At 47.4% G+C, this 22,218-nt stretch overlaps 1 protein-coding gene across 2 annotated transcripts in view; it reads right to left on the bottom strand.

The window, feature by feature from the left end:
- Positions 1–22,218, bottom strand: part of MTSS1 (metastasis suppressor 1) — a 35,433-nt gene that overhangs the window by 4,010 nt on the left and 9,205 nt on the right. The window contains exons 2-9 of one of the 2 annotated variants that reach the window (XM_011949267.1): positions 13,507–13,664; positions 12,187–12,294; positions 10,793–10,890; positions 7,889–8,099; positions 3,539–3,658; positions 2,510–2,704; positions 1,088–1,261; positions 601–763 (exon numbers count right to left, since the gene is read on the bottom strand). In XM_011949267.1, the coding sequence (XP_011804657.1) occupies positions 601–763; positions 1,088–1,261; positions 2,510–2,704; positions 3,539–3,658; positions 7,889–8,099; positions 10,793–10,890; positions 12,187–12,294; positions 13,507–13,524 (1,087 nt within the window). In that variant the 5' untranslated portion in view covers positions 13,525–13,664. The remainder of the gene's footprint in view (positions 1–600; positions 764–1,087; positions 1,262–2,509; positions 2,705–3,538; positions 3,659–7,888; positions 8,100–10,792; positions 10,891–12,186; positions 12,295–13,506; positions 13,665–22,218) is intronic. The other variant, XM_011949268.1, reaches the window with a different exon arrangement.

Raw genomic sequence — 22,218 nt, 5'->3', positions numbered from 1 at the left:
TAAATGGGAAAATAACCATAAAGTGTATAGTGCAAAGTGCTAAAACAAAAATGAAGCTATTCCTTTGAGACAGGGTCTTGTTTTGTTGCCTGGGCTGGAGTGCAGTGGTGCAGGCGTGGATCAAGCAATCCTTGCACCTCAGCCTCCAGAGTAGCTGGGATCACAGGTGTGTGCCACCACACCTGGCTAATTTTTGCATTTTCGTAGAGACAAGGGTTTTGCCATGTTTCCCAGGCTGGTCTCGAACTTCTGCAGCTCAAGCAATCGGCTTGCCTCAGAGTCCCAAAATGTTGGGATTACAGCGTAAGCCACTGCCCCCGGCCTGAAGCTGTTCTTACTACAGCACGTCTCCATTCAAATTGGAGACTGTTGTGTATGATGCTGCAAAACGCAAAAAGCTGTGAAAGTCCAGACCCCTTTCTTACATGGCAGCTACCTGACAACTACAGATGAGCTCCCCATTCCCAGATGACCAGAACAATCCTGACGCCTGTTAGTTAACCAGTGGTGAGGCTGTGGTTAAAATGGACCAGCACTTTTCTATCTCCTCACCTGGTGCTGCTCAGAAAGCCTAAGTGCGTACCCCAGGCTGCCTCGTACCTTGGGAAGGGATGGTGTCCTCAGAGCAGCAGGGGGTGGTTGTCTGGGTGCTGTAGCCGCTGGAGCACTGAAGTGAGTCCCGGCTGCTCCTCTGGGTGTCCAGCTGCAGACCCCGAGACAGGGCCAGGGCCAGCTCCTCACAAGCCTCCATCTCCTCGCCAGGCTGCAGGTTGGAGGAGACAGACACACAGGTTGCTTCGGGGGCGGCTCAATGTCACTCCTGTTCTGCCCCCATGAGCGCCACACGCCTGTGGGCCCAGGGGGCTACTGACTTGCTTGGGTCCCACTCTGACCCTAGAAAGCTCTGCCTCTCTCATTCCCACACAAGGCTTCTTCCCAGGGACTCTGCGGTAGGGCAGGAAGTCAGGGAATGCAGCCCAGGTCCCTCCAGCTGCAAGGCTGCCTCGGCCCCCCAGTTGCTGGCCAGAATATGATCCCCAGCCAAGCTGAGCTGGGCCCAACCAAATATCGAGAACAAGAGCGTCACCCTGGTGGCAGCCGACACAGTCATGCTCCGTGGTCTCTGAGCCTCCTCGGCGGCTGCAGGTGGGCCACTGGCAGTAGTGGGTCCTCCCCCGTTGGGGTCTGGTTCTCGCTTCTCTTTGCGGCGCTGCAGGGTGTTCACCAGAGGCTGGTCATAGGGCCCTGGCTTAGCCCAGTCCTACGCAGAACAAGTGCGGTCAGGAGCCAGGGCCTCCGCCTCCACTGGAGGGCTGCAGGGACCCCATAGACAGCTCCCCAGAGAAGGCAGCTGGGACCCTAAAGGGGAGCCTCTGGCTCCAGGCTCTAAAGGGCAAGGAATGGAAAACCCTTTGGGAGCCCCCTGTGTACCTCCCTTTTCCTCGTCTCTGCCCAAAGATGAAAAACCCTCACCCACCAGGCGGCAGCAGGAGACCCAGCAGCCACCTAACGGGTGACCGGTGTAAGCTAAGGGGACCCGCCAGTGGACAGCGCACCCTGCTTCTCCTGTCTGAAGGAACCATCGCTCCTTAACAGCCCGGATGACTTCCAGTTAGGGAACGGCCACCAGCGAGCACTAAAGCAACATCAGCCCCTCTCCCTCCATTCCCAGGAAACCAGCCTCAAAGGGCATGGCAGGCTCCCTGCCCTCTCAAGCGCTCAGAAGGAAAGGCAGGCACCCAGGGGCAGTAGAAACATTCTGAGGAGTCTTGAGAGGTCCACACAGCCTGTGAGGGCTAAAGTCAAAACTGGCTTAAAATGCTGGCAGCCGAGGGGCCTACTTTTCAAATTAGGGTCCTCCCCTCAAAAGAGAGCACATTATCCTCCTGGAGGAGCATTGATCGGACTTGCTAGGGCATCATTTTCAAAGTTTGTCTTTATATTAAAGCAAACATGTTTGAACACTCAAGACTAAAAACTGAAGTCTGCATGTACTGTTAAGTTCAACATGATCATCCCAAACCTGCTTTGGGTTGTGGTTCTGTTACCACAGCCCAGCAGGGAGCTCATCAGGGAAAACGGGAAACATGTCCAGAAGGAAAGTCCCCCCTCCAGACTCCCTAGAAGCTCTGATCATGCTGACACCCTCAGGTGGCCCCTGGGAGGGATCAACCCATAGATTTCAGCTTGATGCAAAACTGGGCCTTTCGACTTGGAACTGCCGCTGCCTGCGATGCACACTGTGCTGCCATCTATCAGGGGTTGACCAAAGTCCCCTGAAGGAAAACCCTCAGCCCCAGCTACCTGTGGAAATTGCTGTCTTAGAGCTGCCGGCTGCTGTCTGGTTCTCCCCCAGTGGGGGTTTCCTGAGGGAGGGGCATTATGGGGAAGAAGGCAGAGTGTGAAAGAAAGGGGGTGAGGGGAGAGTCGGGGTGAGGGGGGTGGAACAGAAGAGGGGTGAGCACAGAGGCAATGACGGGGGGAGAGGAGGAGGGGGAGAGACACAAACCTTCCAGCTAGGGATCTGAGATGACGGGAACATGCCGGGCCCAATGGTGTAATAATGAGCGTAGTCTGGAAGGTGGACAGAGGTGACCCGAGGGAGCAGGCGGGAGGCAGGCAGGCAATGAGGGAAAAGGCCTGCACCCGTGGGCCCCACGTGGGACTCACTTGATAAACTATAGTGAGAAAACCCGTTAGACAACTGGAAACAAACAAAAAGGGGGGAAAAGGAAAAAAAAAATTAATATAACAGGATGAGTGCGGAGACACAAAATGGCATTGACATTCAAGGGAGGGGAAACCTGAATATTTATAAGTAAAACAAACAGGGGCTCCGCTGCTCACGGATGATCCGTGATGCAGGAGAAAAGAGCCAGGGTGCAAAGAATGCACATCAGTTTGACACCAAATAAGCATCTATGTTTGACCTACGTTTTAGAAGTTCGGGAAGTGATCAGTGCCCTAAATTTGTGGCCTTCTCAATGGTTTTTGATTAAGTAACTAACGAAGCCTCATTTCATGGTGATAATGATTTGCTCATTTCATTATGCAAATTTAAAAATCCCAAAGCATCTTCAAAGGAATCTGTTCATTCTAGGTTTCCAAAATCATCGCATTGCTCAGGAGCACATTCTCAATCAAGGGCAGGGGGGTGGGGGTGCAAACTAAAAAGCAGAAAAGCACACAGCCTCTGACACAGTGACATGGCTCATCCAACGGTCTGGTGGGTGGCTCGGGAAGGCAGGGAGGAGGATGGATAGGCACGCAACACCTGGTCTGGGAGAAAGCCTTCACACCTCCAAATTCCCCATACCCCTTCCTCTCCCTTGGGACGACCATGTGGTCCTTGTTCAGCAGCCAGGCACTCATTCTAGAAAATGCCCTCAGCCTTGTCCCACCCTCTGTCCCCAAGAGGAGCCCCACTCTTGGTGTTGATTCTGAGCTTCCAGGTTGCCGCGGCTGTGAGGGCTCTGTGAGCAGCAGGCAGGGGGACCAGGGAGAGTGGGGCCGCTGTGGCTGCCACCCAGGCGGTCACCTTCTCTGTGGACACCCAGGCACCCATGGTGGAGCCCGAGCTGACAGAGGTGGGGGAGCTGCACTCGCTCACTGACTGGCAGGTTTCCGAGGCTTCGGAGGAGGCCGAGCTGGACGAGTTCTGCAGCAGGGGAGGGGCCACACGAGAGGACCAACAGAAATTGAACCACACGCCACCAAAATATAATAAAAAGAGAGGAATGGGGATGGGAGTGGGGAAGGGCACGCACAGAGAGAAAGAGACAGACATATACACAGAAGAGGGGAGGATGAGAGAAGCAGAGTGTTAGGGTTACTTTTCCCCCAAAGTTGCATCCATGCAGAGGCTTTCAAGCCCTTGAAAAGGCACGTGCGACCTGGCCAGCCCTAGATCACTAGACCGTGGGTCCCCAAGGACACGGATTTGTGTGTCTTTTGCTGGGACCCAGAGGCATGGCTGGACCGGAATATCTGGTCATGGCATTGGAACTTTGTGCTGTCTTGGGTGTTTCTTCACGTGCCACAGGCCCAGGTCCCCAGGGAGGCCCTGCCTGTCGCCTCTCTTATGTGCACAGGTGTTATTTATTGCATGAGGGTGGACCCCGGCTTGAGCTTTTACTACATGTCTGCCTGGAATGGCTCGATTTCCTGGACTCTCCGTTCATCAAATGCAGCCTGTGGATCCATGAGGGGTGGTTTCCAGCTATGAAGACTCATCAAGATATACTTTTAGGTTTCTCATCCTGGAGTGTGATGTTGGGGTTTGGGGCAGTGAAGCCCTCTGGTCAGCACAGTGTTTCGGGTGGCCACTGTGGGGTGGAATGAACCATCTCCGGAGAGGCCTCATTTGGGAAACCATCTCTTCACGCTGATCTGAATGAAACCCCAGGTCCCTGCCACAGTCCTAGTCAGCCAGGGCGTGCGCTCCTACCCCGGCTTCCTGATGTTCAGCTGGGGAAGCGACTGTTCCTGTGACCTCACCTACACCCAAGTTTCTTCTAGTCCTGGACCTGGCACGTGGCTGGTGCTCAAAAAATCATGAATGAGTGACAATGATCATCTCTTTCATATAAGTTGGGTCTCCTGGGCACTGCTTCGCGGCTATCCAGGTACTTGCTTTAAATTTTTTCACTGTTAACTGCAATCTCTGGCTTAACCTCAGTTTGTTTAAATAAGTTGACTCCTCTCTATTGTAATTTATCCGAAAGTGTTCCTGTATTCACCATCAAGGAAGCCAGAATCATGTTTCTGTCCCTTTCACCTACAAAAGAAAGGTCCCTACAAAGGAACAGAGATTTCGCTTTCCTGTCCTGTAAGGGCAAGGAGCCAATCAGACACTCAACAACGTGTGGGGCTCTGTGGACCCAAAGCAAGGAGAGGCTCCACGGTGGACGGACATCCCAGATGCACTCCGAGCTCAGTGTCTGGTTAGCAGCCCAGGATCTGAAGTTGCAAACTTTGGATTTAAGTTGCATTTGTGCCCCTTCTCAGTTCAGAAACTGTGAACTTAAAGCCCTCTCAACTTCAAATTTTTTAACAACAAAAAACAGCCAGATGTGGTGGCTCATGCCTGTAATCTTAGCACTTTGGGAGGCCAAGGCAGGAAGACTCCTTGAGGCTAGGAGTTGGAGAACAGCCTGGGCAACACAGCAAGACCTCATCTCTACAAAAAATAAAAAATGTAAGAGGAAAGGAGTGAGGGTTGAAAAACTGCCTCTTGGGTACAATGTTCACTATTTGGGAAATGGAAATAGAAGCCCAATCCCCACCAGTATGCAAGGCCCATGAATTCTCAAGTCGAAGATAAAATGAGCCAAGCATGGTGGCACATGCATATAGTCCCAGCTACTTGGTAGGCTGAGGTAGGAGAATTGCCTAAATCCAGGAGTTCAAGGTTACAGTGAGTTATGATCCCACCACTGCACTTCATCCTGGGCAACTGAGTGAGACCCTGTCTCAAAAAACAAACAAAAACAAAACAATAAAACAGTAACCCACCGCAGGACTGCAGGTTCACATTTCTTTGGACTTCTGCTAATTTTTTCTAAAGAACCTATTGACTCGGAGTAAATGGCTCTAGGGTGAGACCTTCATTGAAGACACGGCCCCACTCCTGGGCACAGATGGGTGAAAGCACAATTTGAAGAGTGGAGGGAGGTAAACCAGAGAATTGTGAACAATTCCATCACTCGGCTTTCTTCTCAGACTGTGTTACTCAGTAGAGAGATGAAGGGCTCTGTGCCTCCTAGATGTGTGTCCCCTTTCTCCCTAATAAAGGGGAAGTTACTGCCTTCAGGAGATTGTACCCTCTGGCTAATGTGATCTGTACAATGACCTTCAATTTCCCCTTTACCTTATAATAATCAGCAGTCGTAATGCCCTTCTTAAAAAATATGAATTCTCTATTAAGTTTTTTAGCATCCCTGAGCTCATTAAAACTACCCTAGTGGCCAGGCGTGGTGGCTCACGCCTGTAATCCCAGAACTTTGGGAGGCCGAGGTGGGCGGATCACCTGAGGTCAGCCTGACCAGCCTGGCAAAAGCCCATCTCTACTAAAAGTACAAAAGTTAGCTGAGCGTGGTGGTGCGTGCCTGTAATACCAGCTACTTGGGAGGCTGAGGCAGGAGAATCGCTTGAACCCAGGAGGCGGAGGTTACAGTGAGCCAACATTGCACCACTGCACACCAGCCTGGGGTGACAAAGCAAGACTCTGTCTCAAAACCATAACACAACAAAACAAGAAACTCCCCTAGAGTTGCTAGCCACGCATGTCTTGGGCACGGGTTTTCAGATTTAAGTAAACCCAACATGCCCTCTTCTGCTTCCCTCTATGCCACAGGAAACACTGCTTGAGCCCCATCCACACTCACCGTCTTAGAGGGGAAGGCTGCAGCATGTGGCCTCTCCTTTTCAGAAAGGGGTGTCAGTGCACACTACTATGTCAATTTGTCAGTTAAAAACACACACACAATTATGCTGCACACTAGAACAGCCTGGAGGAACTGCACATTCCAGCTCTCCTCCAGACCCTCTGCCCTCTCTGCTTGCAAGCAGCACATATGATTTAGTGAAGCACACAGCGGGGAAGAGGGGACTCCTTACAGAGCGAGCCAAGCACCCCAGCTGGGACACGTACTCTCAAGCACTCTCAAACTGCAGCGTGGCTCTTAGCTCTGAGTGCATTTAAAATTGAGTGTGTATCCAAGGAAGACAGACAGAGGCCACAGTCCCCCAGGATGGTTGAAAAATGCTAATGGGAGCGCTGAGCTGTGAGGAGAGGAATGTAGAGCTCTGGCATGGGTTTCCCAGCAGGTGGGGCTGTGGGGCACCCAGCATTCTGTATGTAGAGCTACTTGCCAAGTTCGAGGCCAACATCAACCCAGTGACACTAAGGGAGAGAGAACAGAGAGGGGATCACATACATTGATGACGCACATGAAGGGTGTTTGGATACCCTGGCTAGCTCCTGCTTTCTGCTCCAGCTGGAACCACTGGGCTGGGCTGGGCCTAGCACCATTAAACCCAGCTGTAGTTGAAGAGATTCTGCCACACCTCCCCTTCCAGAATCTTAAGTGTCAACAGAATTATGTGCAGAAGCTCTGATGATTTATTCTCATTTTCAACACAGATTGATAAAGGGAACCTGAGAGTGCCAAGGAATGGTATCAGAAGCGTTATTCAACTATAGCATCTCAGCCATTCAGGGAGAAATGAAGAGATTCTGCCACACCTCCCCTTCTAGAATCTAAGTGCCAACAGAATTTATGTGCAGAAGCTCTGATAATTCGTTCTCATTCTCAACACAGACTGATAAAGGGAACCTGAGAGCACCGAGGAATAGTATCGGAAGCACTGTTCAACCACAGAACCTCAGTCATTCAGGGGAACCTGAGATGTGGGGGAGCAGGTGTCCCCACTGTGCAGTACCTTTTAATTATAGCATTTAATTATGCCAGGCTGGGCACTTACAGGGATGCCTGAGAGTGGTCAAACCTCTTTCAATCCATCTACTTACGTGTGAGAGCTCCCCAAATTGATGTGGTAATGCAACCATTACCACCATGGAGACAGGCTTCAAACCCACTTACAGCATCTCTCCCTTTGGGGAGCAATACATCTAAAGATGAGAAATTAAACCAGAGGTTTCTCAAGTCAGCAGGCAGGGGCTTGTCTAAGCCAAGGTGCTTCTTTGGTTCTTGGCAACAACAAAAAGGTCACACACACACACACACACACACACAGTCGATGAAAGATAAGAAACAAACCACTATCTTCAGGGGGCAGAATGTCCAGGACGCAACATCTTAGATCTGAACTTCCTGCTAAGTGTACTAGGTGTGACAGCTGCTCCTGGAGCCAAGGGCACCCTTACCTGGTTAGGGGCCTCTGGCGGCATGGGGGATGGTGACTTGGACTGGAAGGCGTCCTGGGATATGAATCCTGAGTCGTGGGAGGACACGCTGGACAGCCTCACGGGAGCCTGCTGGGTCAGGTTGGAGCTGCGGTAGCGGTAATGTGAGCTGGGGGAATGCGAGTGGGAGCCGCTGGACCGAGAGTCACTGCTGTTGACACTGTTCAGGCTGCTGTGGGGAACAAGTGGGGGTGAGGGGTGGGTACGGAAGGTAAAGAAAGGGGGGCAATGGTAAGAGGAAGGAGGAAGGAGGGGAACAGACAAGAGGCAGAAGAGGGAGGAGCACAACATAATGTAATCAGCTCTCTGCCCCGGAGATGCAGCGCAAACCACAAGACATGTTTTCAAAACACCAAATCATGAAGCTAGTCAACAAATTGCTTTTCCAGGTGACCCAGGGGGAAATACAGCTGCCAGGGCTCAGGTCTCCGATGGAAACCATGTGGCGTTCTTAGGAGGCAAGTTAAGTGCCATCCAACTCTGCTGCTTCGCCTACCACCAAAATGAGAGGAGCTGATGTCAGTAGCAAGAAAAGGGACAGGGCTAATCTGCCTGCAGGAACCATGAGCCTGCAGCAAAGCCCACTGGGGCTTCAGCATGACTGGAATATTCTTGGATGCACCATCTGGGTCCACATGACTAAGGCCAACACAGCCAAGCACTGACTGCCGATGGATTTGCTGAGGTGATTTCCTCCTAGGTGAGTCTGGTCAAGCCCACTGTAAAGAACATCAGCAAATCAACTCACGATGTTGGTGTACATGTGTTTTGCCTTTTAACAAAGTGATGCTTTAATTAATGGATTTCCTCTGACCCCAGCTGTTTCTCTGTTAAAATATCTGTGGGTCTGGCACAATAACACACTTGGCAAGAGGCAGGCAGCTTTCAGCGACTAAGAGCAATCAATGCTCAGCTGTTTGCTTTTGAAATGGCACAGTAAACAGGATGTCAAATAATGACACATCCACTCTGGATTTCTGTCTGCATTCTGTCTCCACTCATAAGAAACATGCTCCTGGCTGGGTGCGGTGGCTCACGCCTGTAATCCCAACACTTCAAAAGACCAAGGCGGGTGGATCACCTGAAGTCAGAAGTTCGAGACTAGCATGGCCAATATGGCGAAACCCCACCTCTCATAAAAATACAAGAATTAGCCAGGCGTGGTGGCAGGCACCTGTAATCTCAGGTACTTGGGAGGCCAAGGCCGGAGAATCGCTTGAACCCAGGAAGTGGAAGCTGCAGTGAGCCGAGATTGTGCCGCTGCACTCCAGCCTGGACAATAGAGCGAGACCCCATCTCCAAAAAAATAAAAAAATAAAATAAAAATAAATTTTAAAAACCATGCTCCACACTCTGTATAGTAACTTAGATCATAAAAAGCAGAAAACAGACTCCCAAGGTCCAAACAAACAGAGCTGAAATAAAAAGGGCAGTTGTAGAGGCACCAGCAGGGATGAAGTAAACAACTAGGGCTGGGATTGGAAAAGTCATAGTTTCTGCTCCTAAGCCTGCAAGAGACTCTGGTTTGCAAAATTTGGCAGCTAATAAGGTACTCAAGGGCAGTGTGACTGTATACACTAGAATTACTTGGTGCAAATGTTCAGACAGACATAGGGGAGCGTGCTGGAGGAAAGCGCTGCAGTGAGGAATAAATATCATGACTTTTGCCTTTCCCTTCCAGTCAGCCAGAAGGGGGCAGTTGGGAACCAACAGTAAAGCTCACAGCAACTCCACCCCTGCAGCCTCAGAGCTGCAGATGTCAGTGCAACATGGTTTTCTACTCAAACTAAAATTATAAGGAAGAAAAAAAATACTCATGCAACTTTGTTTTACACTAACAAGAGAGATTTTTCTTGGCAACAACAAAAAGGTCACACACACACACACACACACACACACACACACACACAGTCGATGAAAGATAAGAAACAAACCAATATCTTCAGGGGGCAGAATGTCCAGGATGCAACATCTTAGATCGGAACTTCCTGCTAAGTGTACAGTGTACAAGCACCACAGTGAAAGGAAATACGCATCAGCATGCACCAAAACATCACCATAGACAGACTGAAGAGATCCATCCTGCCCTTTACTCTCAATGCTAAAACACAGGAAGTGGAAACTCATTTGGCTTTGGAAAGTTAAATTAAAAGAGTAACAGGACTACTATAGCAAGAGAGATAAGTGGTGCATCATGCTTCCATCTTTCAAGAAGAGGAGAATAAATTTTCCTACTCGGCAAGCCAAGAACAAGTGACTTCTAACAGAAAACTGCTAGACAACAGTTTTGCAGATGATGGAACTATTCCAACAGATTTTGCTCCAGCAGGGAACAGTACTAACTAACAGAGGTGTGGCCATGGTAGTGGCGGTGGTGGTAGTAGTAGCAGTGACTGACAGAGCAAGAACTCTATTTACTTTATGAAACCCTGAAACAAAAATATGGAGCAAAATGAGGGCATAAGCCATTGTTACTTCCTTCGTTTGTTCTGGCAACAGTGAGATCAGCCTGTGTAAGAATCAACCCAGGTTCACCATTTTTTAGGCCTTAGAAGGTTTTCACTCTGCTAAACAGGAAAATCAAATGTGATCTCATAGAATGGGAAAATCACGACAACATACAAATGAGAGAGAATAAGCTACATCTACGAGTCAAGGGCTAATGGGGTTTTCTTTCTGATCCAAAATTAATCCAGAGACTAAAGAGCAAGACCAAAATCATTACCATTCTTTCAGCTCATCATCCCCCTATTTCCTGTTCGAGAATGAGCCATTCTAAGAGATAAGGACTGGCTCGATTGCTCATATTAGCATAAAGAAAAATGACCTGTCCTGAAAGCAAGAGTGGACCCCGGCTTCACTTACCTGCAGACGCTGGACTTTCTGGACATGGTGGTGCTGGGGGAAGAGGGTGGCGTCTGATACGACCAGCTGTAATCAGAACCTTTCAAGTCCAAAATCACCTAAGGGGACAGAGCCAGCTGGGTGAACGAGGGGCTGAGAAGGGAAGGGTTAGCCATCAAAGCTTAACATCCACCAAAGCATCAAAAGGCTGCCATCATGGAGGTGGGAATGAAAGGAAAACATGTTAAAAAAAATTTTTTTAATTGAAGAGCCACACTACCAAATCCATCAATGTCATAATCCATTTACTGAGAAAGTAAAACTATAATTAATAGGGAGAAGGGAAGGAAGGGAAAAGGAAAATCATGAAATATCAGTCGAGAGAGGGAGAAATACAGTGACCAATTATAAGAGCCATTTATACCCAAAGCTAGAATTTATAGGAGTTTCCTCTTATAATGCCATAAAGCCAATCATGGTTCCCAGACTTGTTGGTAGTGCATTTTAACCATTTGATATTCAGTGCTCATTTCTGCCCTATTTGACCAGCATTAGAAATTTTAAAGCCTGACAGAATCAAGAACAAGCCAATTCTTTCACCATTATTTCTACATCCATCTCCCTTGCTTGGCAAAGGGCCACATGAGTATAAGGTCCACCTTTCATTCACATAAGAAGCACTCAGTAAATGTTTATTTGTCAAGTGAATGCATGCATGCTCTGGTCTAACAAATATAATTTGATAGAATAGAAGACACGAGCTCCCAATTTGCCCTCTGAGCCAACTCTCCAAGGAGACGAAAAGATTGTTACCAAGTACAAAAGCCAGCGTGTGAATCATCACTTCCCCCAAATATGTCTCTTCCCATAGCGTTCGTGTGATGTGAATTAAATGAGTAAAGCATAAAAATGTCATCTTTTTCATAAGATGAGAGAGCTCTCCATGCATCGCTCAATTAGAATGGGAGAAATGGAGAATGGCTGACAATGTCAACCAAAACACACCAGCGTCGTGTTCTCATGAGAGGTGACTTCTAGAGGGCAGATGAACACAGCAATTAAGTGCATGGGATCTGGAACCTGACCACTAGGTTCCAATACCAGTTCCACTACCTACTAGCTAGGTGAACCTGGCTAAGCCACTCCATCGGTCAGTGCCTCGCATCCTCCTCTATAAAACAAGTATAATCATGAAGCTGAATGGAGGAAGTCAGGCTATGGAGAGACCTTGGGACAGTGCCTGACACACAATAGGTTCTATGTCACAGCTTGCTATGGTGATTCCATATATTACATCATGAAGGACATGGTGAATATGACTACAGTTTAAGACGTGACAAATGCCACAGGAACACTCAGGGCCTTGAGCTTTTACCTCTTTGGTTTGATCCTGTAAGTGAACCCCTGAAGCCTACCTGTTCACTTGAGGAGGGCAGTTTGTGAGGGTCCATGGTCAGGCTTTTTAGATCTTCTGAGATGGTCTGAAGGTGGGTTATTTCCCCTAGCATTGAGATTTCTTCTTCCTGAAGGAAAAGTCATTCATGAAATGTTATTATCCTGAGTGATTCCCTTCATCCCTCTAGTCCAGCTGTTTTTATTAGGGTCTCTGTATAACCCTTTCAGTTTTTTCAGAAAAGGCACCACTGGGACTGGAAAATCTCTGGTGAAGGCACTACAGGCCTTTTCTTTTGGGAAATGGAATGGAAAAAGAAATTTGCCATAATGGAGGAGTGACCTGTGCACCGGGGACAGTGGGGAACACATGGGCCTCTCTCTCAGGGCCTGGGGGACTGCCAGGCCAGCTCAGATGGTCTGACAGTGTGTTCCCACGGGATCGTGCAGCACAGCCCTCTTCACACGGTGGCCCTTTTCTGAAGTTTTTAAGCTTCAATGGATGACACGACTTGGAGATATTTTGGTCCAGATCTTTGGGACAATGCCTGTGTGTTCAACAGAAGCTAACTTTTCCTCTTCTTTCTTGTGCTTTTCCACCAACTTAATAAAAGACAAGTAAGACAGGAGCTGGGGACCATGGAAGAAACATCCCATGTGCTTTATCAAAGTGCCAAGTTGGGACTATGGGGCCAGGCTAGAATGATCCATGGAAAAGTTCTATGCTCAGGGGAACAATTCAAATTCAGACATTTTGCTAGGGCTAAGGGAAATGAGCTGGTACCTTCGAATCAGCTTCCAGAACGCCTACGGTGCAAGTTCTCAATTACAGCATGCAAATGATTTCCTTAAAAATTAAGTCTAAATTGATTCATTGAGGCTCTTGGATATTCATCGCATGGTCACCCCTTGGTATTCAGCTTCAACAGTGAGTCTCAAAACCACCTGGAGTGCTTCTTTTAAAACACAGATGACTGGGTCCCCACCCCCAGAGGTTTGGACTTGGTGGGTCTGGGTTGGGCCCAAGAACTTGCATTTCTAGCCGGTTCCCACTGATGCTGCTGACCTGGGGACCCCACTTTGAGAACCACTCTGCTAGGCCTTCTTGACTTGGTGAGAGAAAGTAACACAGAACAAGTGGTGCTAGAACAGTGGACGAGGAGTGAGTTACGTGGCCACCAACTTGCACTGAATCACTGGTCTGCACAAGAGATTCCACCATCATTCCTGGCATTAGATTCTGACAGTAGATTCTCCATGACTCAACCATGGATGGACAAAATCAGAAAGAAGCCACCTCCACATCAGCAGTTTAAAACTTCTGGAGTTTTCCATGAACTTACAATCACTGGCCGCAGCATAGAGATGAAGGTGCAGAATCGGCCACGTTCTTCAATCAAAGCCTTCCGGACGGCCTGCTTTTCTGTTTCTTCCAACAAGAGATATTTATCATTGACATCTTGGAGAGCACTGTCCAACTGAGGCTGGATATCACCTCTCCCTGCACAAAACAGAGACCCAAGCACGGCTTACTGAAACACCAGCTTCTGGAACAAATGCCCCTTTCTCCCTGGGGTCCTTGCTGGAGTCAAAACCATAATTTTCCAGGACATAAAAAAAGTATTTATTCATGTCCCAAAAGGATTTAAGGTGGCTGTTTTTCTAGGACCAGCCATTTCCAATTTCCAATGCCCAGAGGGCACATTTAGCCTGATTTATTCGTGACAAGGAGTATTTCCTGGGGCAACTCTTCATGACTTGCCTTCTCACATTACACAACCCCCACCAACAAAACCCTGGGACACAGAGCCAGACAGCATTCTTTCCTTTCAGAACATAACAAGGTAAGAGCCTGTGGGTGTTTCCAAAAACGCACAAGCTGGCTCTGCTGGGTCAATCTCAAAGAGCCTCTGTCTGGATAGAAGTTTCTCTTCCTAAAGACAAAGGTGGCAAGCATCCGCTCTCCTGGCTTGGGGGGCCCATGGGAATCCTTGGCAGTTACTTTAACTCTCTAGTGGAAAGTCTTGAATGCTCTTCCTATAGAACAAGCCCAGTAACAACAAGACCTCCAGACAGGTCTCTGCTGGTGAAAAACTGAAAGTGGGGTCTATGCAGAGCCTGGCCCATGTTCACAGACCCCAGTTAGGTGGAGGCAACCATTTCTAGAGTTTAAGACAGAGTGTTAATCTTTTGAATGACTAACACATGGTTAGTAAACCATCTTTACAAATAAAGTTTTATTAGAACACAGCCACATCCATTTATTTACCCAGCAAATTTTTTAATTTTTTTGTAGAGATTGCCTGTACCAGTTCTCCCTACAATGGCAGAGTAGTGTTACACAGAGTATGGCCCCCAGACCATGGCCCCTTGCAAAAGAAGTCGGTTGCCCTAAAAGATAAACATGGACCAACAGGCACTGTGTCCAAAGGAGTAGCTACTACAAATTTGATCTGTAGGTGGGGACACCAGCTCATGAGCTTCCACCCTGGGTTGCCTATGCAGGGGCCTCACCTATCACTCAAACCAGAGAGAGAATTTCTAAACTTCTTCAGGGCAGGAATTTGGTCTTTCCCAGCACAGCCCCTAGTACAATGTCATTTGTGTATACAGCAGGTGCTTGATAAATGTCTGTTCAATAGTTTCAACACAAAATGTTAGAGCTGGAAGGGGTTATCCAATTGGGCCAACCTGCTCATGTTTCAGTGGAGACCAAGTCCTAGAGAAGCCGAGGGACTCGTCTAAGGTCACAGAAAGAATGGCACAGAGGCAGGGTTGAGCCACACTGCCTAATTCCCTTGACACTGAACCTATTCTCTGCCCCATCGCCTCATAGGAAGGGCCCTGCAGTTCCCATCTATCCCTATTCATGTTGTAGAGAACATTAAATGCAATGAACCATTTGGTTTGAAGAAAGAAAGGGTCAGGGAAAATTGCCATGGATGTAGGAACATATTCTGTATTTTTCACTCATAAGCAGAAGAGAAAGTTTAATTTGGAGCAAGAGGCAATCAGGCTTAAAGCACACCCCAATAGAAAAGGTAGTCAGATGTTAGTAAGGAAAAGTCACTTCTCAGGAAATAAGTTCTATAAGTTCTAAGTTAGCACGTAATGAGAAAATTATAGATAGTCAAAGATCACCCTTGCAAATGCCTTAGATGGCCAGTAAATACAGTATGCCTAGCTTTGTGTATATAACTCTCATCAGTCAAATGAGTACAGATGTGTAGACCGTATGTATCTAAGTCCAGGGAGGGGTGCTATCCAGCAATTACACTCCAGTGGCCCCTCCTCTGTGGTTCTGGTTTCCAAAGTTTCAGTTACCCATGGTGTGGAAAAATAAGGTATTTTGAAAGAGAGAAAGAGACTACATTCACATGACTTTTATTACAGTATATTGTTATAATTGTTCTATTATTGTTGTTGTTAATCTCTTACTGTGCTTAAATTATATATTAAACTTTACCATAGACATGTATGCATGGGAAAAAACACAGTATATGTAAGGTTTGGTACTATCTGCAGTTTTAGGCATCCATGGGGAGTATTAGAATGTATCCCCTGAGGAAAAGGGGGAACTACTATATATAAGAAATTTGCTGCTTGAGAAGTCTCTGCATAATTCTCTCCTTTTTGGAGACAGGGTCTCGCTCTGTCACTCAGGCTGGAGTGCAGTGGAATGATCATAGCTCATTGCAGCCTTGGCCTCTTGACCAGCTGGGACTATCAGTATGCACCACCATGCCCAGCTAGTTTTTCAATTTTTTTGTAGAGATTGGGTCTTGCTTTGTTGGTCAGACGGTCCTGAACTCCTGGCCTCAAGTGATCCTCCCACCTCAGCCTCCCAAAGTGCTGGGATTACAGGCATGAGCCACAGCACCTGGGTGTCAGCATATTTTCAAGGTGACCCACTCACCCATCTTCCATGTAGTCACTGCCTCCACCCCTCAGAATAATTCTTTACCATGCCTTCAATTTCTTCCTCAAGGATGTAGGAGTAATCATCACCATACATTAATGTGGCTGCCTGAGCCACTGGTTTCATGTGTTTTTAGTAGACAAGAAACCTGTAAAAGCATTCTCCTATTCTCTCCTGGAACTCGCCTTGGGGCAAGGGCCTTGTTCACAGAGACCCACCACCTGTGGCCAAGGGCTTACAGAGGGAAGGCTGGGTGTCACCAGCACTATGAAAACTGTGGGTTTTCTCTTCTATTTTAAAATGCTGGCTAGTGCAAAATTAATCCACATATACTTAATGTGTGCATGACACAAGTCCGCCAGCAGGGAAGCTCTGGAAAGCTGTAAACCCTCGCTTTTCCTCTGCAACCAGCAAAACAGCATGGCCAATTGTGGGCCTTGTTGGGCCACATGACTCAGGGCTGGTCTAGAGGGCTATTTCTAGTCTGTCGATCTATTCTATGATGTTCTAATAACAAAACACAGAGGGCTGCAGACCACCTCAGAATGTTCTAAACTCTCGTGTAGGGCAGCGAACAGAAGTCAGGAGACGCCAGATTGAGACATATCGTGTTTGACTAAACTTGCTCGGTGGGCTTTGATCATGGTAGCAATTTTTTAAAATAACAGCCTACAAGGCTGGGCATGGTGGCTCACGCCTCTAATCCCAGCACTTTGGGAGGCCAAGGCGGGCAGATCATGAGGTCAGGAGTTCGAGACCAGCCTGGCCAATATGGCGAAACCCCGTCTCTACTAGAAGTACAAAAATTATCTGGGCGTGGTGGCAAACGCCTGTAGTCCCAGCTACTGGGAAGACTGAGGCAGAAGAATTGTTTGAACCTGGGAGGGGGAGGTTGCAGTGAGCTGAGATCATGCCACTGCACTCCAGCCTGGGCGACAGAGCAAGACTCCATCTCAAAAAAATAAAATAAAATAAAATAAAATAAAACAAAACAAAACAAAATAAAATGAAATGAAATAAATAACAGCCTATGATTGTCAGAAATTGGAAAAATGTATGTTTACTTCCTTTCACAAGTTATAAGGCACATGGCTATCCATAATTAGTAACGCTGACTTTAAAAAATATATCTACATAGGAAAGAGAAAAAGGCCATAGAACCAAGTGTTATCTAATTTGGAAAATATAAATTTAAATTATCCTATGATTATAGTCAAGTTATTTTAAATATGTATTATAATTAAAGGACTCTCAAATTGTAGCATTCTAAAATAAGTATACTCTGTAAAGATTGCTATAATTATAGTCAGGACATTTCCATTCAGGATAGATCATAAGCTAAAACCACAATGTCTGTTTATTAAATTCACTAATACAACATGTAATTATATTTATTTTAAAAAAAAACTGTGAAAGAAGTTATTTCATGTCCTAGTTGGATATACTGGTTTTAAGACAGAGTGATCTTTTGAGGACCACAAATTCAGAGTTGTGTTGGTACTGATTTAATATATACAAAAGCCCATTCACTTCGCTCCCATCAGCAGTGTTAGGAGAGTCACCACTGACTCCTTCAGCACCGGTCCTGGCTATTCCAGCTCCCACGGACTCGACCTCCATGCTCTTATCTCACGTCTGCTACCTCCACCCTCACTGGGCCATCACAGTCTCTCACCCGAAGAGATGCCAACAGCCCCTAATGTCTCACCCCAGACTGCACTTGGACTAGCTCGCCCAGAGCAGCCCTGGGTTACTTTCTTTTCTTTTTCTTTTCTTTTTTGAGACAGAGTCTTGCTCTGTCGCCCAGGCTGGAATGCAGTGGCATGATCTCAGTTCACTGCAAGCTCCGCCTCCCAGGTTCGAAGATTCTCCTGCCTCAGCCACCTGAGTAGCTGGGATTACAGGCACGCACCACCACGCACAGCTAATTTTTGTATTTTTAGTAGAGACAGGATTTCACCATGTTGGCCAGGCTGGTCTCAAACTCGTGACCTCAAGCGATCCACCTGCCTCGGCCTGGCAAAGTGCTGGGATTACAGGCATGAGCCCCTACACCTGGCTGTGGATTACTTTCAAAATGCAAATATTCTCACTGTTTTTCAACAGCTCCCATTGCTCTCAAGAAAAGTCCAATGTCCTTAACATGGCCTGCCCTGCAAGGCATGAAAGGTCACTGCCTGTCTACCTCATAGCCTCAGCCTTCGTGGGCCATTCTCTCCCCCCTCCTCTCCCTCTCATCCTCCAGGGCCTGGGCCCCTTCTCACCTTCACTCCGCTCTCCTTCTGCTACATTCCTAACACCTTTTATCCTACAGGTCTTGCTTAATTCTCGATCCTTCTGGGAATCCCGTCGTGAACTTTCTCCCCAGATTAGGCTTCTTTTACTTGATCTCTGAAGTCCCTTACACTTATTCACAGCACTACCCCCAGTTTGAATTTCATCTTTGTTTCTCTAGTTATTTGACATCAGTCCCACGGGGGCAGAACCCATGAATGCTTTTGCTTAGTGCTGTATCTCCTCAGTCAGCATGCTTGCCCGGAAAGCGGCAGGTGTTCAAATATTCACAAATGAATCAAGCACTGATACAACTTGACCAAGTTTGCTCACTGGCCTCAACCATCAGGCCCTTAAATGGTCTAATGCTTCAGAAACAGCCAATTCCACAACATCAAGCAGCCAAGAGGAGGAGGGAGGGGGGCCTTAGATGGGCTTCCCAGACAAAATTCTTGAGCAAAGAATTGCTTTCGGCTTTCTTCTGTAATATCTTGGGCATCTTCAGTCTTGAGAATTTTTTTCCTGCTGCTAGTTTCCAGGTCTTGGTGTATTCACGCTGGGGAATTCTGATCAACAGCAGCCAAGAGCCCCTTATTCCCCCGTCCCAGGGGAAATCATGATTATTCTCTTTGCAGAAAATGTTCCTGGGGCAAAGCACTGTGAAGGCACCATGTCATGGGCCAAGGCAGCACCCCTAAAGAAGGAAGGATTTTCTTTTTTTTTTTTGAGACACAGTCACGCTCTGTTGCCTAGGCTGGAGTGCAGTGGCACAATCTCAGCTCACTGCAACCTCTGCCTCCTGGGTTCAAGAGAGCACGTCCGATTAATTTTTGTATTTTTCTGTAGAGACAGGGTTTTACCATGTTGGCCAGGCTGGTCTCGAACTCCTGACCTCAAGTGATCTGCCTGCCTCGGCCTCCCAAAGTGCTGGGATTACAGGTGTGAGCCACCACACCTGGCCACAGAAGGAAGGAATTTTTAAGTGAGGAAACTTTACAGAGTTTTCTGGAATGAAATAAAGATCCCGTATCGACTTCAACCCTTGCATTTTATTCTCCTCAATCATTACATACACATTCAAGGCAGGAACGAATACCCCTTTTGATAGATGGGGAAACTGAGACTGAGGGAGCAAAGTGGTGTGCACAGGGCCACGGTCACCAGCACTGAGCTAGCCATGGGCACAGCCAGAATCCAGCTCCAAGTCTTTCTCGTTCTGAAGATGAGGTTCTTTGTGTTTCCTGCTCACAGCGAACATGAATGCTGGGAACAAGCTGCCAAGAGCTAAACAGCCGATCAAAAAGCCAGTGAAATGTGATTAGTGTTATCTGTACGGGTCCAGCCTCTTCAGACACAGGCCGCACTCGCATGGTAAACTTCACGGCTCAACCAAGCCAGCGGCTGTTCTCCGGCAAAGGGCTCTCCAATGGGGAAGAGCAAACCCAGGATACGTTGGGCCAAGAATGCTGCCAGGAGTCAGCAAAACACCCCAAGTCCTTTCTTTCTTCAGAGACAGGTGTAAGGAGAAGCCATTAGAATCTTACGAAATGACTTTCACCTGTCCCTGACTCACACAAATACTGTATTTCATTCTAAGATAGCCACTTTCCCTCACTTTTACACCTCACCAATCGGGGTGTGTCTTACCGTCAATGGTGTGTCACAGTTTAATTGGTAGGCTTTTTTCCTTTCTTAGTGCTCTGGAAAATAACGGTGCATCTGACAATTGCTCGTATCCCAGAGTCAAATGAAACATGGGAATATAAATACTAAAATACAAAATATAAATCCAGACATGCAAGTTGACAGCAGAGATTAGAATTTGGAATGAAAAAATTCTGCCTTCCCAGCAAAAGGAGGCTATCCTCATTATCCCTTTGTAAGTCATCTTCTGCTCTTAATAACCCACAGTGGCTTTTGACTGATTCCCAAAAGAAAAAACCAACCGCAAATCAAAAGATAGATGTGATTAGGTAAGACTGAAGGCTTTTAGCCTTAAACTTTTTCAAACAAACTCAATTTCCGTTATTTTTCAACCTACTGTGCCCCAGTTTCCCTTTACCTGTGGGATGTAAATAATAACAGTATCCAACTCACAGGGCTGCTGGGAGGGGAAATGAACTAATCCGCATGAAGTGTTCAGAACAACGCCTGGCACGGGCTGAGCACTCACTAAATGTCAGGCAGTATCAGCTGCCGCTGCCGCAGCATCTCTGAAGTTGTTCTGACACTGGCTAGTTTAGCAGGTGATAGTATGGGGGGTCGGGTGGGTTTGTTTGTTTGTTTGTTTGTTTTTTAAAGAGAGCTTTCAGTTCAAGGTCCTTTTGGATGTAAGAAAATGCAGAAGATTCCACGATTCTTTCACTACAAGTAACAGTTTTATCATCAAGATTCTTCACTGCCCCCCTGGGCGACCAGTTGTTTATCAAAGCAAAGGATAAAAAGAGACATTTCAGAGAACAACCAGAAAACATCCCATGCCAACCTGTGGCTCACCATCCAGAGTGTCTCCAACAGAGGATCCTCATGGCTCCAAAATGCTTCTTCCTTTGTGGTTAAAGAAATACTCCACCATCTGCCAACCTGGCTACCGGATCCAGAAATTCACCATCGCCTTCAACTCTTCCTTCTTTCATTTGCATTTCTCCTAAGTAGCTCTTGAGTCCACCTGTCTTCCTCTCTGTCTCTGTGGTCACTTCCCTGAGCCCAGGGACCTAGACAACCACCACCACTTGCTAACTGGATGTCCAGTTAAGCCACAGTCTAATCCAAATACACACTGTCACGGTGGAATTATCTAGAAGTCAAAAAGGCTTCAAGGGCTTCAGCAGAGTTCTGAACATCCTTAATGTGGTAAACAAGGCTACAATCTGCATTCTTTATAAGAAGCCAGTCATTGTACATATGGTGCTTTCCTGGGTTCTGCGAGTTCTTCTAGAGAATTATTAAACTTGTTGGGCGAGGGGGTGATAGAAACCCCCAAATTTGTGGTCGGCTGGGCAGAAGTGTGAGGAATATGGGGACCTCACTTGTGGCTGGTGACTGAATTTGGGGCAGTCTCACAGGATTGACCTCTTACCTTGTGGGGTCTGCACTAACACTAGGCAGTGTCATAACTGAATAGGACAGCCAGCTGCGGTCAGAGAATTGATGTTGGAACATAAATGCATTCTTCGTTCTGGGGACAGCTTGAGGGTAGATGCTACTTTTACCTCCTTAGCAGCTAACAGAGTCTAGCACAGGGGAGGCATGTCATATCCCTTTCCTCAATGAATCAAAGAACAAACTGATACGTGGAGGCTGGAGTGTTTTGCAGGACTCATCTGCAGCAATCACGGATGTTTATGAATGGAAGAATGGCACCAGGCGTGAATCAATTAGTCCCACAAAAACCGGGAATGGCTGATGGGCTGCAGCTCAAAAGAGGCAGCAACCACTTTCCCACCCTGCCATTCCGTCAGGCTTTGCTCATCCCGTTAGTGTTCTCTAGGGAGATGGAAACCATATTATGCAAGGAATAAATATTTCAAGCAAGTTGTCTGTTTCCTTTTCTGCTGTTTTGTATTTGGTCAAAAATTAACGCTAAGAAAAGTACTCAGCTCCTGGCATGCCTTCACACTCTACATATGTCTCCCTCTGGTCCCTGAATGCAGCCACAGGGAAGTCAGGTGACCTGCACCTTAACAGAACTATTGTGCACAGGGACTCCCAGGGCATTCTGAGACCAGAGTCACAGGCAAGGCACTCAAGGAGCCGTGTCTATGTGAGGTTTTACCGGAGACAAGCTTTGCAAAGGAAGAGTTCACAGCTCCAGGCTTCTGGTGCATCTGTTTGGCTTGTGTTTACCTAGAATCCTCAGTTA

The sequence above is a fragment of the Colobus angolensis genome, unplaced genomic scaffold (assembly GCF_000951035.1).
Source record: "Colobus angolensis palliatus isolate OR3802 unplaced genomic scaffold, Cang.pa_1.0 Scaffold295, whole genome shotgun sequence".
In the NCBI taxonomy this organism is placed as follows: domain Eukaryota; kingdom Metazoa; phylum Chordata; class Mammalia; order Primates; family Cercopithecidae; genus Colobus; species Colobus angolensis.
Note: the sequence above shows the minus strand (reverse complement) of the source record. Positions and strands in the feature narration are given on the sequence as shown.